Source organism: Danio aesculapii, chromosome 9, assembly GCF_903798145.1.
Source record: "Danio aesculapii chromosome 9, fDanAes4.1, whole genome shotgun sequence".
Classification (NCBI taxonomy): domain Eukaryota; kingdom Metazoa; phylum Chordata; class Actinopteri; order Cypriniformes; family Danionidae; genus Danio; species Danio aesculapii.
This window is the reverse complement of record NC_079443.1, coordinates 19,638,035-19,660,504: the sequence shown is the minus strand read 5'-3', so window position 1 is coordinate 19,660,504 and position 22,470 is coordinate 19,638,035. Positions and strand designations below refer to the sequence as shown.

The 22,470-nt window shown below is 36.0% G+C and overlaps 1 protein-coding gene across 1 annotated transcript in view; it reads left to right on the top strand.

Moving 5' to 3' along the window:
• Window positions 1-22,470, top strand: part of man1a2 (mannosidase, alpha, class 1A, member 2) — a 177,887-nt gene that overhangs the window by 60,628 nt on the left and 94,789 nt on the right. The window contains exon 4 of the mRNA XM_056465159.1: window positions 18,844-18,944. Coding sequence (XP_056321134.1) covers window positions 18,844-18,944 — 101 coding nt within the window. The remainder of the gene's footprint in view (window positions 1-18,843; window positions 18,945-22,470) is intronic.

Below are 22,470 nucleotides of genomic sequence, written 5' to 3'. Positions count from 1 at the left end.
GCGCATTTATTGTGTGTGGCCATACACACAATGTACTTCACAATCATGAGGGGGGGGTCTCTTTACATCACCACCAGTGTGCAGCATCCACTTGGATGATGCAACCGGCAGCCACAGGACAACTACGCAAGTGCACTCACCACACATCAGCGATAGGTGGAGTGTAGAGACAGTGATTGAGCCAATTCGGTAGATGAGGATGATTGGGAGGCCATAATGGTTGAGGGCAAAGAGGGAATTTGGCCAGGACACCGGGTTACACCCCTTCTCTTGTGCCATGGAATTTTTAATGAGCACAGAATCAGGACCTTGGTTTAATGTCTGATCTGAAAGACGATTGCAATACAATAAAATGTGACTTGAATATGATACAAGAAAACACACCTTGCGATGAAATATAGCCATATAAGGTTTGTCTAACATAGACCAGCCTTTATGAGCCACAGGACAACTACGCAAGTGCACTCACCACACATCAGCGATAGGTGGAGTGTAGAGACAGTGATTGAGCCAATTCGGTAGATGAGGATGATTGGGAGGCCATAATGGTTGAGGGCAAAGAGGGAATTTGGCCAGGACACCGGGTTACACCCCTTCTCTTGTGCCATGGAATTTTTAATGAGCACAGAATCAGGACCTTGGTTTAATGTCTGATCTGAAAGACGATTGCAATACAATAAAATGTGACTTGAATATGATACAAGAAAACACACCTTGCGATAAAATATAGCCATATAAGGTTTGTCTAACATAGACCAGCCTTTATGAGGCTTTTAGGCTAAAACTCCACAGCGTTAAACACTAGAATGTGAGCGTTTAATTGGTCTTTGTAGCTGCATTATAAAGTAACCTTCACAGAAATTCTCAGTTTTGAAGAAAAAATCAGCGCATTAGTCAGACATGCTAACAATACACCAGTCATTACTGGTAAGAAAAAAAGAATGAAGCAGGCACATTATAGCACACTACTGCTCATTTGTGAGTGCACTATGAAGGACATACAGTATCTTCAGCCCTAAGTAGCTGTTCATACAGAATGTTTTTTTTTTGTTGAAATACAGGAAATGTTGGGGGAAGAACTGGAAAACTGTCAGTTTATAAGAGAGAAGTTGAACTTTTTAACTAGAGCCCCATGTTTTTAAAATGTTTCATGCACAAGGTAATGCTAAAGTGGCGAGACTCAAATGCTAATGTTAATCACACCGATCAAGCCAAGTTTTCATGGAAAAACATTGGAAATGCAGTTCAGTGGAATGGAGAAATTTCTGCTGTTTGATGTTTGATTTGCATGATGGTCCAGGTGAAAGCTGCTGATATTTCTTTGCTTTTATTCTGTGAATAATAGCTTGCTGCTTTTTTATACTTTTAGTCATTTTGAATTGGAATTGCCTTGACTTTGAGTTGACCTCCAGAAAGTGAATGTCTACTTCTTAGCTAAGAAATATTCAGCGTATTTCTTATTTAAAGGATTTCTGAGCAAACAGACAATTTGGTACAGTATGTGCCTTCATGTTTCATGCGCCTTTTCTACACAGATATTTAACTTTACCCATTTTTTTTACGTTTACACAATGTTGACTACTTAAACTCTTCAAACCCTTTGTCTATTCCAATGGACATCACGCATTTCATCTAATTAAAAACCTGCTGTTAATGGGAGTGGACGATTGTCATCCTGTCAAAGGGCGGTAAGGCTCGGCATGTTGTCACTTAACAAAAATCCACTACACTGCAAAGCAGCATGGCATCACTTCACTCCAGACACAGGCGTAAGCCACATTTACAATGTTTTATTCAGATTTATTGAAATGTTTGCCAATATTTCATATTTCAAAACTAAATTCGTTCAAAGAATATTTTTCTTCCGACGAAAATATCTGAATTGTATATTTTTGTGCGTCTCCATCTGCTACACAACTGTGCAGTGTTTGTTTCGCTCCACGGGAAAAAAGGATTTAATTAATACTCCACTGTAATTGCTACACAAACCCCTGTGATATATTAGCTACATTTTTAATAAACTTCTTTACACACAATTATTATATGCTAAAGCCTATAGCCTACTTTAAATAAGTCAAATATATGCGATTGTTGACTCATCACCGGTCCCAGCATGCGCATCTGTTTATAGCTTCTGTAAAAAAAGACCCACATTTGATTAGCCTTTTAGCAAAGCCTATATTAATATACTGATATTCCTGTGCCAGTTTAACACTGTAAATTAAACTGAGGAGAGTTTAACTACTTCACAATACTCCGTCACCTGAACTCAGCGCGAGGGAGAAGGAGAAAAGTGCAGCGCTGAGGTAAAATCATATTCTCAGGTCATAATCTTTAAAATAATGACTTGTATTAAACATGTTGATAAAGGGACTGGGATATAGAAATTACAGCGGTGCGTTAAAAATGCTTATTTTTATATATCTGCGCGGTTAACCGACATACCGCATGATTTCTTCCATTACCGTCACAGCCCTAATTCAGACACACAAATGCTCCCAAATATATTATGAGGGCACATAGATAAAATTTCGGGCGCTCATGCGACCAAAATGGTTGCAATTTCGAGCCCTGTAGTATAAGGACATGTATTCAGAGCACAACTGAATGTTTGAAGAAAATTTAATGCCTTATTATTTAGAATTAGCTATTATTGATGTAAATGCAGCCGTTCAAGGCGCATAATTGATTTATCACGGTATTGACGGTATTAGAAAATCCATGTCGTGGCGCAATGTCACACCGGTGATGACTATGACACCGGTGTACCGCCCACCCCTAGTGTTCAGGAAGTACAACTGTTCTGACCTGATGTCTATTGAAATGGACAAAAAATGTAGAATTTTTATTATTATTATTTGCTGTCATTTATAGGAGCCTCAAGAACTATGAAAACATACTTTTACTTTTTTTCAGAAACTTGTAACCTAATTCAGGTCTGAATGGGTTTAGGTGTGCTTTTGGTGGAGAAATTAGCTGAAAATTCAGCCATGTTACATTACACATTGCCTACCTTCAGTCATGTGAGTTTCATTCCCATAACTTCTTTGGTTTGGATCCATCACTTAACGCCAAGAGCCAATTTGTGGGAATTAGTTGAACGATGGGTCATATTTGACATATCAGGAAGTGCAGCAATGTCTAACTGTGAAGTTTAAAGGCTGTCTCCAAAACAGTAGACCTGAGAGTCTCTCAGTGTCAGAATGCTCTTAAAATCAATTTATCTCCCTGCCTGGCCTCTATTGCATCGTCACATTTACTGCAGCGAAGCTCAGTCTGATGGGATTCTGTCTGTCGGGCTGGCTGGGTTATAGCACAGTAACTTCAACCTGCATCTCTGTGGCAAATGGGAGGAGTCTAAATCAATCACCGGGGCTCAGGCCGTCACCAGGGGCAACTGGTAATTGCAGCTCTGCTGGCTGATGCTTTCAGCGTGGCAGTTCTTATTTGACCTCACTGCAGACTTTTCACAGGTGCTCGTCTCTGCTGGTTTGCTGTAGAGCCGAAAGTGATCTATGAATGAAGCGCGTGTGCCTGGTGGGGGTTAATGATAATTAATGCAGCTCCCCCTAGAGGAAACGGTGGAGGGCATTTGCACATTGTGTTTGTGTACTGCAGAATGCTGTTTTCAAGCACCGCAGTAATTAGCTGACCAGGTGAAACTATACCGTCCGCAGAAATGATTATCAGATTATTCATTAGGAACACCCACACGGTAATCTCTCGTTTATGCATTGTAGAACAGTTGTTCTGAACTTTTTGTCCTTCAAATCCCCAGCCTTAAAACCTGAGATCGTTCTCATAGCTTTCGCCATTCCTTATGAGCACACTTGTGTTTTTGCTTCATAAAAATGTGATCAGAATTTTAAGTGAGTGTGAACCTTTTTCTTTTTTTAAAGGAGCCATATATATTAGACTCACAGGATTTACATAAGAATGAGGTTCACGCTGTACTGAATCAGGTATTATCTAGATTTTAAGTCCAAAAAATGGCCACATTGGTGAGCAAACGTCAGGGTTGTGGCTAATATGTAAATCTTTTTTTTTTTATTATTTCAGAATGATTTTACCTAATTAAAAGTACACACTGGTCATGGTTGTTGTCGTTTATGACGAGCAGTACAACACAATAAATATTATTATATGTGTAGTAGTATAGGTTGCCTTCATACATGTGGTTCTGGTGACTAGTGAAATTCAGATGGAGGGCAGGAAGTAGAAAAACAAATGGAAGACGTAGAGGAAAGTCAGTGTTTTTGCGATTTATACCCTATTTCAAAGTAGATATAAATAGAAAATAAGCACATATGTTGGGCATGATCCTTAAGTCATGAAGAGGGCCAAGTTTTCTACTAAACTAAAATATATTTGCCTGTCATCGAGGTGTTTTATACTGTATAAGCTGTTACTTTGCTTGAAAAATACTATAGTAAATACTATAGGGTTTGGAAGCATACTATAGATAATTAATTGTATTAAACACTTGTAGTAATTATATTGTTGCTGTGGTACAACAACACAACTGTAGTAATAAACAAATTATTCAATAGGCTTCTAGGATATCTTCCAGATATCATGAAATAACAGATGAAAGCATACAAAAGCGTGGATGTATAGTCTACATTGTTATTTATTTGTTTTTGTAAGGGGAAATTAACTTGATGAACTTACCATCAAGCCTGTAGAGACTAAGATTATTGCAAAACAAGATGGAGATTTCTTTGCAGGGATTTACATGGCAGGGTACATTATTTATATTCTCCTGGATTTGTATAAGTGTGGTGGTGTTTTATATAACACCTGATCATATTTATACACATAGTTAGGCCTGTATATAATCTGTATTGGTGCTGTTAAACGAAATATCGCTTTCAAAAAATTTGCACATGGATGTATTGAAAAAATGTTTATTACATGCCGCCTTTTCTTCCATTTTTCAGCAATTGCAATTCCTATGTAAAAGAATCACTTCCTGACCTCCATCTGAATATGAAAACAACATACATTTACCTTCGATTTTTGAATCTTACCTCATAGGATGCAGGTTTTCATGGCTCTGTGTGAAATCAAGTAGGGAAATACTTTAAGTTTTCATTCCATTTCATTCTAATGCTTTCTAATGTTTGCATATAAACTTCTTATTTGTGAGGAAAACAAAAGGAGAATTTTTGAGGATTGTTTGACTCCTAAGACTATTGATGTTTATTGAATGTCTCACAAAAAGGATTGTAAAAGGCTAGATTCGCACAGTCAGTATGTGGTCTTGACAATCACATTTACTCTTATGCTGTACATAGGTCCAAGTCTTAAAATGTACTGCTCATTCAGCAGCTTACGGTAGAGGCTCGAATACTGCCTGTTTGAATGTGGAAATCAAGTCAAAACTGTGTTCTATTCGTGGCCATCACCTGTAACCATAGCAACAGTGGCTAAAGTAAATATCAGTGATGGCAATGTCCAAAAACTGCAATATCTTAACACATTTGACATGAAGTTCACCTCGTGGGTTTTTTCTTCTTTTTTCCTCATTACTGTTTTGAAGCTTTTATATCTCAGTAAAGAGTAGAGCATTTGAGTCGTGCACAGATCACAAAACTGAGAATCGTGGATGGGTCTAAACTTTGTTTACGACACTCAGCTCATATTTACATTTTTTGAAATTGCTCGAGAAGATCCAGAACATATCGAGCAGCTTTACAGCATTGTGTGACTTGAAAGGCAATTAATCATTCAGTCCAAATCAACTAAACTATATAGATGTGGTGTAGGGCTGAACAATATATCATTTGAGCATTAATATCGCAACCCTTAATAGTCACATCGCAAGATTAGATTATTTATTAAAGGTGAAAAGACAAAGATATCATTGCAATATTGTTATTTTACCACTGATGACTGTTTAATTGCTGTAGGCTAATTTAATACTATTAGACTCCACAGAAAGTCATAAACCACTGTTTATTAATTTATTTTGGCTCTGTTATATTTATATTAGCTTGTAATTTATTATATTTTATGCAGATGCACTGCAGAAAAAAACTTGATCATCCCAGTTAATCTAAATTAATGAATGAGCTATTCAAATATGGTGAAATTGGTAAAATTATATTTATATCGCAATATATATGGCTGCAAAACAAAATATTGCAGTGTCAGATTTTTCTAATTTCATGCAGCCCTAATGTGGTGTATGCCAAAAAATAGCTAAAGTAAATGGCTAAAATAATTGTCAATGATGGCAATGTCCAAAATATCAATGCTTTGAAGTACAGTTTTATAAAAAGAGCATTAACTAGATGCTGTCCTTGACAGGGCTCGAAATTGTGACCGTTTTGGTCGCATATGCGCCCTCAAAATATATTTGGGAGCATTTGTGTGAGTGCATAAAATTGTTGCCGTGCGACCAGTTTTCACAGCAAAATGTTGCAGATTTAGGAGACGTTTACACATTATGCATCTTTGCACCTAAAAACACCAAACGCAGCGCTCAGGAATGGTTTAAAACAGTTGACATGTCAACTTGCTGCAGTAAACAATGACCGCAATGCTTGTCCTGCCTTCAAGCTCTTCTTATTGGCCCACTGCGGTAGAACAGAATATGAATAGATTGGTTAATATCAGCTGTCAATCACTCAGTTCTGATGACAGAGTTACAGCCGCAAAAATGTAAAGCGCTTAAGATGAGAGAATGAAAACAATACTGACAGATTTAGTTTTAGAAACCACCTAAAGTTACAATTTAAGGTACATCTGATTAGTGATCATGTAATGAATATCAGTCCAGCATTTACACTTTTCAAAGAGTGGGTAAAAGACTTCCAGAGGTTAAAGTCCGCTATGAAAATGACCCCCCACCCCCCGGCTTTTAAAAAGGCTGTTTGCAAGATCCTTACGAAACTGTTCTTCTCCCACAGCTGCCATTTTTGCTATGTTTGCTATGCAAGCAGTGGGACACATTTACAACTGTGCCTGCTAGGGCTTTGCGATTCATTGAAATTGTATTAAAATCGTGATTTGAACATGCTGTATTTCTAAATCGCCTTACAGCACGATTTTCCCACAGTGAGCTATTTGCACCAATCATAATGGAGCATGCTTAAACAGAGCACAGGAGACTGGGCTTAATGATAAATAGTCTGCATAAACAGAGATGATGAGTTCAGCACAGGAGGACTTGATGCCCAAAAAAGTCAACATCTGTGGTGTGGGATTACTTTAGATAGAGGAAGGCTGATGTATCGTACAATCAGGTAGTTTGTAAGACCCGTCAGTCACAGATTGCGTCTAAAAGCGTGTGGAAAGCGCAAGATGCGTCGCTTCTTTCAGAATTCAACGTGCTTTGTGCTCACGCTCCTTTGTTGTTGCTTGGCGCCCATCAACTGTTGTCTTAGAAGATTACAAAATAACAAAACATTGCTGCAGTTTCAATGCGTAATCTATAAGTTTTATGTATAGCGAGAATTAAAAAGCACTTGGTGTTCGGGTGTTCTGTGTTTGTCTGACGTGATTAGTCTACCGAAATGTGTATAATTTTAGGGTTGGGTCGCTAGACGATGCCATCGTCCATCGCCAATGGCGGGTAGACAACACGATGCTGAGCCGGCATGGCGATCCTCCCCCCCTTCTCTGCTGCAGCAGCAACTCGCTCGCAAAAACACACTTTGGCCCCATTTACACTAATACGTCTTAGTTTTAAAATGGCATTTTGGAATGAAAATGATCCACGTCCACACTGTTTTGCCTAGCATTTCTGAACAGCTCTCCATCCACACTATACTGCTGAAAATGCACATCACGTGACCACACACACACACACACACTCTGGCATGCGCTTCAGTATATGCTTTGAGTACAAAATCCCAGAGAGCAGTGCACGTCGGACCGTTTATCAAGAATGTACTGCTGGATTGCGTCTGACTATACTTGTTAAACGTGACATTTAATTCATCTTGTCTCTATCTAATGACTCTTCTGTCTTTTGAATCTTATCAGGTAACGTCTCACAGCATCAGTACACTGCTTCAATCTTTCGCTTTCACGCTTGTACTTAGTAATTTTGGTGAAAACCTCAGATACTGTTGATTAGTTCCTGTTGGTTGTGCACGTTTTTATCAACCAAGTTTGTCGACGCCATTATAACGACACAGATCACTCTGCCTATTCATGCCAGAGTCCCGCGTAAAAAGTGATTGACAGGTGGTAATTTGTGTGTAACTTATCTTTATTTATGATTTGTTTATGGATAAAACAAAGATCATGCGGGTCAGGTAGTTGAAACAGTAGGCTACAAATAAATAATTTGTTATGAATTAATAAATTATTCATAAATAATTAATTTACCACCGCCTACAATGACAATGCCATCGTCCATCGCGATGTTTTACATTAGACATCAGACATTACCAAATTGGTCGACATCGCCCAACCCTAGTATATTCTATATAAATTATGAGGCTGATTGCTCAGTTTGTTACACGACTCGCGGTGCGCTTGCAGCATTTTACAAGTAGAGATGTTTTCAACTGGGTGCACATGGAATGAACTTTTGCTCATATCGCATAGTCCTACTCCAGCACTGGGGTTTTGGGATTGTTCGACAACTGTATACCTTGACTCAGCTTTTTTACCCTCAAACCACGAATGAAAAAACTTCATTTTAAGTAGAAAGTGGCCTTTAGCCTGTTCTTAAATAATGTAGTTACCTCACTTTATCCAGTAGTTTTAAGTACACAGTACGTGCATGTAAGTGCACATCATGTAAAGTGCAACCACCATTTTTCAGTCTTTCCACTTTCTTAAATTTCACCAAAGCACTACTGCGTCTAGTGGCCTAAGACTGAACTTGTCTAATTCGACTAATTCTCCCACTCACATCTTTCTATCTAATGTTTGTCTGCCTCACCTCATTTCCTTTTAGCTCCCTTTGTTTCCCTTGTTTTCTTGTTTTTCTTTCCTCCTTGGGAATCCTATTGCAGCATTTCTTTTGTCTCGTTCGCTCCAGCTGTTGGCTTTGTCTTTTGCTCTAGGAATCCTTCCAGACAGCGTGATGTGCTCTAAAAGGATCTCCCTCTCACGCTTCAATCCCAGCGCTCAGTGGAAAAACCATCAGCGTGCCCCTTGTAACACACCCAAGTGGTTTTTCTGCTCCCTGGCAGTCATGCACTCCAAAAATAAAAAGCCAATGATAATGAGAAGAAAAATCTTATTAGAGTGCCTGAAACGGCTTGAAGGAACGTGACAGTGCCCACAAGAAAAAGGGGGATGCATTGCGAGCACTCGCAGGTTTTAAAAACATACTGTCTAATTTGTCGTGCACTCTGGCTTTCATGGAGTCTGAAGACAGAGCCTGACGGGCATAACCAATCCACCTGCAGAGCTGATATGAGCACTGATCACTGTTCAAACAAGTGTGCTGGCAGTCGGATGGTAATTGAAATGCACAATGGGCCGGCCCCATCATTCAAGCGGTTGAGCAGAAAGCGCCGACAAGGCTCATCTATCGCTCTCTTTGTTCTCTCTACAGTGCGCTGTGTTCGATTGATGGCTGGGTGGAGATGATCGTATCTGTCTGTTCTGGAATTGATATGAACACGACCGTCAATCCATAGGGACTGATCCAGTAAATCAATTAGTCACTTTTGCGCAGATGCGCCGAATACTGAATTTGCAGAGTAAACTGCAAAACCGCTTCATGAATACAGATGGCTCGGAATAAGTAACATCAGAAAATTGTAATGCACGAGGCCAACAGGTGGAAAGAGCCTTAGGGGCTTTTCACGCTTCAACTAGTTAACCCTCAGTCATTCTAAACCCCACATGTCAATGAAACCCTGGGTTATTTTACTGCTGTTTCATATTGCCCATTATTTAGTCAGGGTTAATGATTAATAATTTGTATTCATACATTGTTGTTTTCACTCCGCAACCCTAAACACTGGGTTGACTTCCTTATTTGCATATTAGCATTCACTGTCGCTGTCACTAATTGGATGTGACCTGTTTTCATTTCATACATAGCCAACTGTACAATCAAGTGAGTGAACTGTTTGGACTGTAAGGGTGAGAACTGAACAGACTGTTCTTCACTCCTGTTGGTGTGTTTTTCATTAGTATTCAACAATGAACTGTGTTGCTGATTTACAGTTGAAAAAAAAGAGGCAGAACAAAGTCAATAAACGCCTGAACTAGCAAGTGTAGATGTGAGGAGATTAAAAGATATCTGCTACTTTCATTTAAATAAAAGTACAGAGTAGGACTGTGCTATATATATATATATATATATATATATATATATATATATATATATATATATATATATATATATATATATATATATATATATATATATATATATATATATATATATATATATATATATATATATATATATAAAGAAAGATCTCATTGCATGCTCAATAATGCAATATTCGATACTCTATACTCGATAATCTATATATCCAAATCTTGTGCATTATAGGTTTGTAGAAGGTATACATTAAAAATACCCTTAAATATAAATTCTTCTACTGTTTTTCTACTGAAATTGAACAAGTATATTAAAATCCATTAATTTTCACTAGTTGTATTAGTTCTTTTTAAAGTGTGCTTTAAATGTAAGTAAAATCTTTGTAGACTAGAAATATATGTACTATATATCATTTATTTAAAAAATGAGTGCAATACATTGTAGATTATTTCATTAAAAATGTATCTTATTTTTTTATTCAACTATAGGGGGCCTAGGTAGGGGCTCGGTATGTGTGGCTTTGTAGGGGGCCTAAAAGACATTGTGCCCAGGGGCCTCTGAATTCTTAATCCAGGCCTGCTTCAGTGATTTCCTGACGATAAATACCAAAATATAAACTGGAATAACTACAGCAGTTGCGATTGTTGATCTTATATGAAGAGCTTGTGACGACATATGATGATGTGTACAGGTGTTGTGGTGTGGTTTAATTTCTTAGGGGTACATTTTTAATCTCTTCCTTTTCACACTCTGTTTCACGTAGCTAGGGGAAGGGGTATACAAATAGAATTGGGATTGGGCCTTAACTGTTACAGCTCTAGAACAGACATTTTACTGTATTTATATTGTATTGTGAACACTTGTAGTAGTGTATCCGTGTAGTACCAAATTGTCAAGCACCTGTGTTCTCGCATACTTTGCAAAGCTGTGCGTGTTTGCTAACCTATAGGTAAACTTTTAGATTAGCATTGCAATAGCGATGCTAGCACTACTAAATAGCAGGATTTATAAATAAAAAGCAGCGTTAACTGCACCTTTAAATTACAAGTGGGAAACAATATGACACATTGCAAGGGCATCAGGACTTTAACAAACTGTTCTTGGGACCTGATTAAACAATTTCTGTTTAAAATGTGAGGAACGTTTAAAGATGTGAATATTTCAGGGTGTTTCAATGGTTCTAAGGCCTCCTTTATGTCATAACATGCTAATTGAATTTCTTGGGTCTGGACCCCTTTTTGCAGATCTGTTTTCATTTTGGAGGTTTTCTTGCAAGGATTTTCTGTGTTCACCACAGCAAGGGCAATCTGCATGAGTGTGCATGTCATTGGGTGGGTTTTGTTGTAACAGACTCATTTAGGATTTTAAGACTAAATGCACTTTCAAATAAGGCGATAAGACCTTATTTGAGCCTTCATTTACAGGAACCTAATTTTTTAGAAACCTGATGATATACTGTCTTTCAACGTTGCTTGTGAGACATGGAATGAACAAATAATTCATATAGGAACACTGTGGAGTAGTGAATGATAGGTCATAACAATAAGGGTCCTTTCAAAAAATGACGTAACTCGTGCGGTCTTATCATATATATATATATATATATATATATATATATATATATATATATATATATATATATATATATATATATATATATATATATATATATATATATATATTTTTTTTTTTGTCCTTCATTCCATCTAGTCTCTTTCTTGTGTTCTTTTTATTTCCTTTTGTGTTGGAAAAAATCCAAGGAAAAGAAAAAAGAACCCTAAGAAAGTTTGTCATACATGAATAAACTTATATCACGGGTTCTTCTGAGCTTGTCCTTTTCCATGAACCCATTGACCTGATTTTCTGAATGCGCTTGCAGCACTTTTTGGGTTAAGAGCTCAATGAAGGAAACGTTTTATCCTGAATAATAGTTTAAATGTAGGTATGTTTTAGTACTGGGTGACTAAGGCGTTTGAAGGCGTTTTTTTTTTTTTTTCCTCCGTGCAATACCTCCAGCATGTGAGTTTAGATGGAGCAGTATTCATTACAAGTCATTGTTAACTGATACGCTATGCAAAAATGTATTGGAATATCGAAGTCGATTTAATTGTTCTGTGATGATGACAGTTTGTGCAGCTTCTCAGTGTACTACACTATGGCTCTGTGTAGTAATGAAATGATCAAACATAATAACATGTTTAGTCTAAACGCACTTCATAACTTTAGTCGAGTGTTTGATATAAGTCTTTCTGTGAGATGATTCTGTAGTCGTGTGATTATTAGTCACGCTGTTTCAATGGAAGCGGTTAAAACTTCTGTTTATAATGAAACACTGAGGATTTTCTGGGTTTCTTTGTGGGTGTTTGGAGTTTCTGTGAGAGCGCCCTCTGGGGATTTACTGCTAATCACACTGTGCTTCCTTGACAATGTGCATGATAAACACTGCTTTTCTCAGTCATGTTTGTGATTATTTGCTCAACCCTACTATGTTTCTCACACAAAGCTATCAAATAGCTTTAAAGTTGTGTGGTCTTATTTTATATTCAATATTTCCTTTTTAGTTTAAATAAATTTTTGTGAGTTGTCTTGCCGATCTTTTTATATTACAGAGAAAATAACAGAATACAAGTTTTGAATGACATGAGGTTGAGTAAATGACATTGGGGGAAAAAAGGTTCAAATCATAGCCTCTGGCTGCTTGTGACTGTCTAACCTTGTTGATCTCTCATGCGTCCCTGCAGACACATCTTCATGGGGTAGTTAAAAGCCCGGGCTTAATTTAACCGCCAGTATAAGTTCCCTTCGTGTCGGATGGGCTCTGCTCTCACCGCTTCACGAGGCCTCCACTTAGTCAAAACAACTGTTAATTGACAGGCAGAACGACCCTGAACAGCCCTTGAATAAAACATGAGCTAGAGGTTGGAAGTTACGCATGATCAAGTGGGAATTTAGAGGAAAGTGAAAGAGAGATCTGTGGACTCACAGCTCTCCATCTCCTCTCAGCTCATATACTGTATGTACTAGACTTCTTACTGTTCACGGGCTTTAATTTGTCTACCCTAAACGAGTTTAACAACCAGTCTAATCAGCCTCCAGCCTTCAGTCCGTTGAAAATCTAAAGACTGCTTTATGGTAATTCATAATCTTTTGCACGCACCGCATGTCATGGCAAGATTGAAAAGCAAGAACAAAATGAAATTATTGACTTCTTTTGATTGCCTTGGCACCCTCCTGGGTTTTGGCTTTTTAGGGTGAGAACTGTAAAGGAAAAAATCATGGCTTGTGCTCGGGATGGCAGCCTACAACAACACTTGACAGTCAGACAAGCTCCAGAAGCGCCTAATGCATCTGTCTTCATGAGCTCCCTTCCAAACACTTGTGAGATACATTTCTTTGCTAAACAGCATTTTAAACCATCCTGGGCATGCTTTCCTATGCCAAGTCAACTCTAAATGGCAGTATACCTCATTTTGGCAAAATATTACCTTGCTACTGTAAGTATTTCATGCAGTGTGTCTGGAGTATTCAGCATAGCAACTTGCTGAAGTAAAATTCTTATTACTTTTCTTGGGGCCAGATTTACTAATGACTTGCACCATTTAATAAGGTTTCATTTTAGTAAATATAGCATTGTCTAAATGTAAAACAAAAAGGGTCCATACCTCAACTAAATCAATAACTGCACAGAAGAATAATAAAATTGGAATTACTGTCAGATTTATTTTCCATTTTGTAAAGCAGTACAGAATTTGATAGCCTGAATTTTAATCCACTTTGTTTTTAAATGGTGAGAACATTAAAAGCAGCAGACAACAAAACAATTTTGTGCATCAGTTATCTGGATAGTTATCATTCTTGGTGTAGACACTTCTTAACCTTAAGCATTCTAAAGCCAGGATCATCACATCAGGCACTTTATAAATAATTTCTAAGGGTCTCCTGATGAAGTTTTTGCATGTCCCTGATCCGATCAGAGGCGCGAAACTGAGGGCTTTTTTAACAATCCACTTTTGCTATTTTAAGGGTGGAAAAATGCGCTCTGCGCCCTGGTGCATGGTCTAACAGGATTGTGCTTATAGGCTTAATGAGTTATTGGTGTGTTTTGAGCATAACCTGCATTAAACCAATCAGAGTCTCATCTCACAATCCTTTTAAGAGTCAGTTGTCGCGCGCCATGGTGCATTTGCTATTTACTTGGCGGACTTTGTAAGTGGAAAAACTTAATAGACAAACTGAATGCTTCAGCCCGAAGATCAAGAATGAGCCTCCTCCATTCAACCTCTTTACTTTCTCTTTATTTTACTTTTACTCTACTCCTTTACTTTAGTGGATAAAGAAACTTATTTCATATTTAGTTTAACTTAAGTGCAAAGATTTGTTTCAAAACTTTTTCCAAATTCCGTTCTAATTTCCAGCAAATAAATTAACAATAATAACAAAGTGTGGTGAAAAAACTGAGTTATATCTAAACGCACGTCCTATTCTTATGCCCATATGGTGACGCATACTGTATGTCTTTAAAACCCAACAGATAGACAAATTTAAACACTAAATATTAGTTTTTTTTTAAACAAATATAAATATGCATAATAAATAATACTACTAATGATGATAACATTATAACAAAAATGCACATTCTCACTCATTCTTAAAAAGCAACGCGTCAACAATGCGCCTTAACACACCTCCTTTATAGACTGGCACACCCATGAGTCCACAAAGTAATGCAAATAGATTTGCTATTTTAACGATGTGACGCAAAAAGTGACACTTAGGGTTTTTCATCTGGAACCTTATTGCACCGGGTGTATGTTAGGGCCCATAATTTTTTGTACAATAGTACATTTGTATTAAACCTCTTAAATTTAAAATTAGCAGAATAATTACAACCTCTTAAGGGAAGAAAAATAGCTGAGAAACTTTAGAACACATAAAGCTGATGGTATCGGAATTCCAGTCTGTCAGTTTCGAAGCAAGAAAGACTCATGGCAATAACGTGATGATGGCAGTTAAAAATAAACTGTAGCAAAAGGACTTTTTCATTTAGTTTTAGCTTAGTTTATTTCAAAAGAACAAATGAAATACTGAAAACCATAGTTATGGTCACCTCTCATTAATAAAGGCACTAAGCCGAAAAGAAAATGAAGGAATGATTGAATAAATTGTTAGCAAAAATTGTATTTATTTATTTATTTATTATTATTGTTGTTGTTTTATTATTTTTTTAATTAGCGATGGAAATGGAAATTTCCACTACCTACTGGAGAGGAGTTGCATAACAAGTTCTGGCTTTTCTTAACGATACAGATCAATTAAAAGTGCATAATCAGTCCCCAGTACTACTATTTGAGGTCACCCAGGGACATCCTTAATTATTTTACATGTAATTTAGCTGTTTTTAAAACATTGTGTGTGGATGTTGAAGTTTACCATATGAAACGATTTTGACATAAGTATGTTTTGAAAGGCTATATATTTGGCAGTAGGCATTTGTTAGTATTCACAAACATAGATAATCAAAACGTCTATCAAAAAGTTTCAACTTTTTCCAGTGTCTGTGCTATTTTTCTTCAGAAAGTTACAGATGAATTGACTTCTGTACTTGTTTAAGATAAACTAGCATGAATCCTATTTAATTTCCTCACACAACACAAGTCCTTAAAGCAGACAGCTATTTTTGTTACTCTCAAGTAGTCTGTTTTTATTCAGTTTCATCTGTTCCATTTTCAACAGTGAAACAACAGCCTTTGTTGGCATCCCTACTGAAAAAACAGCAAATGCTGGTAAGGCAACCAGTAAAGAACCAGCTCAAACCATCATTAAAACCAACCCATTTTTTTTTATCAGGGATTGTGGACAAAGAGTAATTTCAATGTGTGTGCTATACAAATCATGCCAGATTAGCACTTTGATTTGCACAAACTATTTGCATACGCGTGTTTATTAAACACGAAGTGTTCTTTGGGCCGCAAAGACAGTAGACAGCTAGCCAGCCTGCTAGCTCGTGGAGCAGAACTTACAATTTCATTCTATCATTTTTCACGCACCTCATCAACCCTGTCACAAGTATTTAGCTTTGGAGGAAGTATTCTTCTACAGTGCTAATGTCTGAAGACACGTCTAAATGTGGAGTGGCTCAAAGCGGAATCTCAGCCAGCCGTTTAATAGAAGCGAGCGCGAGAGAGCACGCCTAGAGCCACAGCTGAGACAAAGACACGCTTAGAGACGCAGACACACACTGTGTCCATTCATCTTACTCCAGTGGGGAAAAAAAAGGAAAAACACACACGCACAGAGTGAAGATACATCGACAGGGTGCTGCTGGCCAGTGACCTGAAAGGGGAATGACAGAGCAGCAGACGCGGTCATGGTCACAGCGGGGGCTTCTGGGTAACAGGACATCTCTCTGTGACGCTTCATCTTTCACATCAAAAGCCTTTGAGCATCCCTGCGTTATTCTACCCTGTTAAAACGTGTCATTGTGTCATCAGAACAAACAGCTTCTTGGCTTTCATGTTGATACATTTTGTATTGAACATCTGAGTTGTTTCCAGTCTGTGTTCATGAAACCAACCGGTTGTTCTCAAAACTGGTTGTCAGTAGTGAAAAAACAGGAATTTTTTGTTAAAATCTAAAATCATTGACAGAAACTGTCATGTTTAAATGGTGTTTTGTTGTGTGTTTGTGAAGCGAATAAACTACAATAGAGGTAAAACAGGTAAAAATCTGTCAGAGGAACAGGTTTGAAGCAATGTCATGTAGTGTTATATTTACCTCAGGTATACTATTCAGTGTTCATGAATTTAAAAGTTAAAACTAGAATAAAACTACCACTGGGGTATGAATAATTTTAGGCTTGACTATATATGTTTTAAAAATCATGCCACAATTACATTTTAAATGTTTAAATTTAATCTCAAATTTGAAAACTTTAAAAAAATTTGATCTCAAATTTTAAAATCAGAGCTCTGTGAATTATAATTATTTTTTTCAAATGTTGTTAACCCTTTTTGTTTGTTTTGTATAGTTAGAAAATAAGTGTGAATAATCCAATTCATGTCCAATTAAATGAAATCATTAGGCATGGGCCGGCATCAGAGTCTGATGGTATGAAAACCTTGGATAAAAATATCACTGTTTCTTGGTATGACAGTATTGTGATTACTATTATGATTACTACTCTAAAATGTTCTTTTTTTAATGTCTGGGTAAAAAACACATTTTTTTCCATTGAACTCAATATATTTTATATTAAAAAAAAACATTTCAAATATTTTGGCGCAGTAAACATGTCAGGCTAAATAATTAAAATAAACCATTGACTTCTGCTATTTTCATTAGTTTAAAAAAACAACTTGAAACTCCATTTTCTGACATTTTTCTTTTCTTTGGATATAAAGTAAGCCACTGCACTGTTCAGGTACATAGCATGTTTGTATGTTGGTTTATAAGCGAGTTGTTTTCCAGATGTTTTCTGGTTAGTGAACTGACCAGCAGCTTTTGCTTTGGATGTTCGTTTTCTGCTGGTGATACTGTTGCCCTAATAAAACGAAATAAAGTAGTCATAAAAACATGTAACCCCCCCACCCCACCCCCAACAAATCCTAACATATACCTTAGGAATGGTGTAATAGAAAAATGTAACTGTTTTAGTATGTTTACTTTTCGAAACCACGGTAAACCTTGAAACTGCTTATTGTCACATGCCTGGAAGTCATAAATCTTTTAGGTTTTAAATCAACACTATTTAAAAAATGTCTAACCAATGAGATTTTTAGGATTTTGTTTGATTAATGTTAGAATTAGAGCTGCACCATATTGGAAAAAACTCGCGTTGCAATATTTGTTTTTTTCCTGCAATATATATTGCGATATGATATGAATATAGTTTCACAAGATGATTTTACATTGATTGGAATTACTTTGTAGGGGAGTGCATCTTTATAAAATATACAAAATAAAATAAGCAGATTAAAGCACAGATAAAAACAGAACAGAATTATACAAATGAAATAAACATCTCTTTATGGTTTTCAGTTTTGAAGTACAAAAATTCAATAATCGAATATAAAATAACACTATACTCATTGGATAAATAAACAACTCATCTTTAAGTTGTAAACTTTATAGTTTCCTGTGAACAAATGGTGTAAATTAGCTTGAAATCGTTACTGACGAGCCATAAAAAACACATCCAAATAAAAATCTATCACACTATTGAATTAGAGTTCAACTTTTCACTGACCTCAATGGTTTCTGGCTAATTAAAATCTCAATTTGACATTGCAGATCCTGCGATGTGACAATTGCAGATTCACTCATTGCGATTTCAATGCTAAAATGATATATTGAGCCGCCCTAGTTAAAATGAATGTAAAGTTTATGTATTTATCATTATGACTGCTGCTGCTTCTGACTTTTCCCCCCTGCAGAATTGTAATTTCTGTGCATGACTAGTTTACCATGAAAATGTCATGTTGCTGTAGATGAACCAATCAATTGGAGATGTCTTGTATTAGTGTGCTATAATGCAGATATCCATTGCACTTTTTGGTATTCATGGGAAAGGCTAACCTCCTGTCTTTTCTGTGTTGTAGATGATGAAGCATGCGTGGGACAGCTACAGACAATACGGCTGGGGCCACAACGAGCTCAAACCCCTCGCCAAGAAAGGACATTCCACCAACATCTTCGGTAAGTAAGGAGCGCACGTGCATGCTGGAGTCTCATTTACATGTAAATGACTGCACTTGTGGGATGATTTGGTTCAGGCTGGTGAAAACAGACTCGCATAATTCCATCTACATCCACTGTTGGTGAGACGTGCTTGCTCAGTTCGTCGTCCCTAATCATTTCTCTGTTTGTTTGTGTGTGTTGTTTATCACTGGCTCTAAGCTGTAGAGCTACAGACTATTCGACTGCTGGGACTGAATCTGATCTGTGTGTGTACATGTGAGAACGCCTGAACAAAGATCATGAAATCACAATTGGTCTTGTTTGCTTCTTGCTTTGCCGCTGATGTAACCATTTGAGCAGGGAAAAAGAGTAGTATAAAATAATAAATAGTTCTTATGCTGAATTAGGCATGGGCCAGTATAAATTCTGATGGTATGATAACCTTGGATAAAAATATCACGGTTTCGTGGTTTGACGGTATTGTGATTACTGCTGTAAAAAATATTCTTTTTATAAAAATCTGGGTAAAAAACAAAAATCTTTTTCCCCTTTGAACACAATATATTTTGTTTTGAGAGACGTTTCCAAAATATTAGAACAGTAAAACATGTCGGGGTAAATAATTAAAATAAATCATTGACTTCTAATGTTAATTTCAAAAACGCAGATTCTTTACAATTTAAAACGGGATTTTTGGATATCTTTTCTGCATAAAAAATGTAAATAAAAAAAAATCTTACACATACCTTAAGAACAGTATAGCTGAAAATTTTGTCGGTTTTAAAAACCGAGGTATACCTTGAAAACGGTTATCGTCCCATGCCTACTCTGAATCCTGATAGGTCAAGCGGTGCAAATGTCATTGTGACATGCCGGTATTATGCTGTTTTAAAAAGGTTTCTCAAAAAAATTCTGATTCTCATAGTACAACATCAGTTCTTTTCTCAGTCTCTGAAATGGTTTTTAAGGAATTTTTTTTAAGGAATATTTTTTGCTGGGTGATATATTGCACCGAAATTAATTGCGATAAATGATATTACTGCCACTTTAATACTTAATTCACCAATGAAAAATAAAACATTTTTACAACATAATAGTGTAATAATTCGGGTACACTGAATGTTTCAAAGAACATTTTCTTTTTAAGAACATTTAGAATATTTAGGTTTGAAATTGAAACTTGAAAAAATATCTTAAAACAAATAAATAATAATAGATAGTAGATGTAAACAAAAAGTCTAAAGTAGACTTTTAATCCATCTCAGGTGCCATTTTTTTTAAATAGTCAGGCAGATTCCAAGACAGGACTTATGTTAAATGTTTGCAGCATTTTTTTAAAAAATGCTGGTTTTTCGAGCGTGTTTAATGGCTACATCTCTTTAGCTAGCTTAAATTCACAGTAAATTACTGGCTAATAATTGCATTACTTTCACAGTAAAATACTATATGTACAGTAATTTTACAGCAAAGTACCACAAGGTAGTTCACAGTAATTTACTGTGATTTTTGTTACATTCAATTACTGTGAAATTAAAACCATATAGTGTAACTTCACAGTAGATATAAAGTCCGTTTATGTGATTTCACTGTATTATCTTGTAGAATTAACTATTTTTACTGTGAAGTAGGCTTTCCTCTGCTATTTATTCTGACATTTACCCTGACTTGGAAATCATTTTGGGTGTTTAACAGTGTTTGGTTTTATGAATCAATTTCTTTTGTTTCAGTTTATTACGTTTTTGGCTAAGCACACAGTTATGTTCTTTACAAATGATTTCATACTTCCATGTTAACCTTATAAAACAAAATAAAGGTGCAGTGCACCCTAAAATGAAAATTTACTATGACATTCATGTCGTTTAAAAACAGGAGGATTTTCTTTCAAGCTATTTATGAAGATGTAACCAAATAGTTTTTGGGGCTGCATTAAGATTCAGCTATTTCTAAATATCAAAAAAGTGCCAATATTAGCATAAAAGTTCATTTGTATTAATCTCAATGTTGAATGAAATAAAAGAAGAGTTTAATTCCTACAACTAACATGCAAAAGATATAGCCCAGTTTCAGTAAAATCTGATAAATGCATCAAAAGTGGAATCAAACAACACTACTCGATTGAACTACAAGCCTCACTGATCATTTATCCTCTCTGTGCAATTGAAAAGAGAGCACAGCGAACGTTTCGATCAAATTCACGGACAGTCTTGTTCACGAGACCACTGAAGATCAGTGTGAGATCCAATGAGAAGCGCTCGAGTTCATTGTAGAGTTCCCTGATAAAAATAACAATTTCTCTGTAATTTTTTTTAAACCAGGATTAATCCGCACTGACACAGAGGAATCACTGAGCCACAAAAATCCAGTTAGATTGTTTTTCAATACCCAAATTTAATATGTTATGAATGGACAAAAAATGTATTGCATTATAGACCATTTCAATCTGGTGATGTCATTGGCCCAAGAAACAAAAACAAGAGGCAATTCAATCATAACTTAAAGTTAAAACAGCTATCATAACATTATGCATCAATATGTGGCTCTTTTTGGATTCTCGGAAGCTATAGAAATTAAAAATGTAAAATAAGAAATACTTGGGACCATTGTTTTTGTTTGCATCCCTTAAAATGGTCTATACTAAGAAAAATAATAAGAAAATAAATTATATATATTGCATCAACTTGAAGGGTTATTTCACTCAAAAAGTTAAATACTGTTATTAATTTATGTACTGTTGTGTGGTTTCAATCCACTCAGACCTTTGTTTGTCTTTCATAGACAGATTAAGATATTTTAGATTAAAATCGAGAGCTCCCTCATTCTTTTAGATAAACATTGAGAGACATTGTTCAAAGTCCAGAAAAATACCAAAACATCCTCCAAAAAAAAACCCAAATATGCCTTTAGTGGTTCAATCGAAATATTATGAAGCTATGAGAATACTTTTGCATGCTCATAAAACAAAAATAATGTCTTTACTCAACTGTTTCATGTACTCGGTGTCAGTATAGGGCTCAAGTGAAATATTATGAAGCTACAAGAATACTTTTGTCGCTCATGAAAATATTTGTTTTATAAGTAATACGTTTAATCTAAAATAATAATTTAATGATTTGTAATTAAAGGTCCCGTGAACTGTTTTGAAATGTGCATTTTTATTCGATGTTTGACGTAATCTTAACCAAAACACAAAGGGAGGGTGGGACATAGTGAGGTAAGACTAAGTAAATAAATACTAAGTGAATTTTCATTTTTGGATGAACTAACCCTTTTAATGAATTACTTTAACCTGTTACAACTAAATAAATTTTTTTTGTTTGAAGGTTTTTTAATGTGATTTCTGAAAACTTTAATTTCAGTTAATAATTTAATACTTTAAGAATTTTTTTTTAATTAAAAATAATTTAATTTATGAACTTAATTCATTTAGTTGAAACAAGTTGAAGAAGTTAAAGTTTATAAGATCTATTTACAGTCTTTTTATCGGCTTGTTATAGGGGTAAGGACACAGCATGAAAGGGAAGACTGCTCACACAATGCTGCTTAAGAAA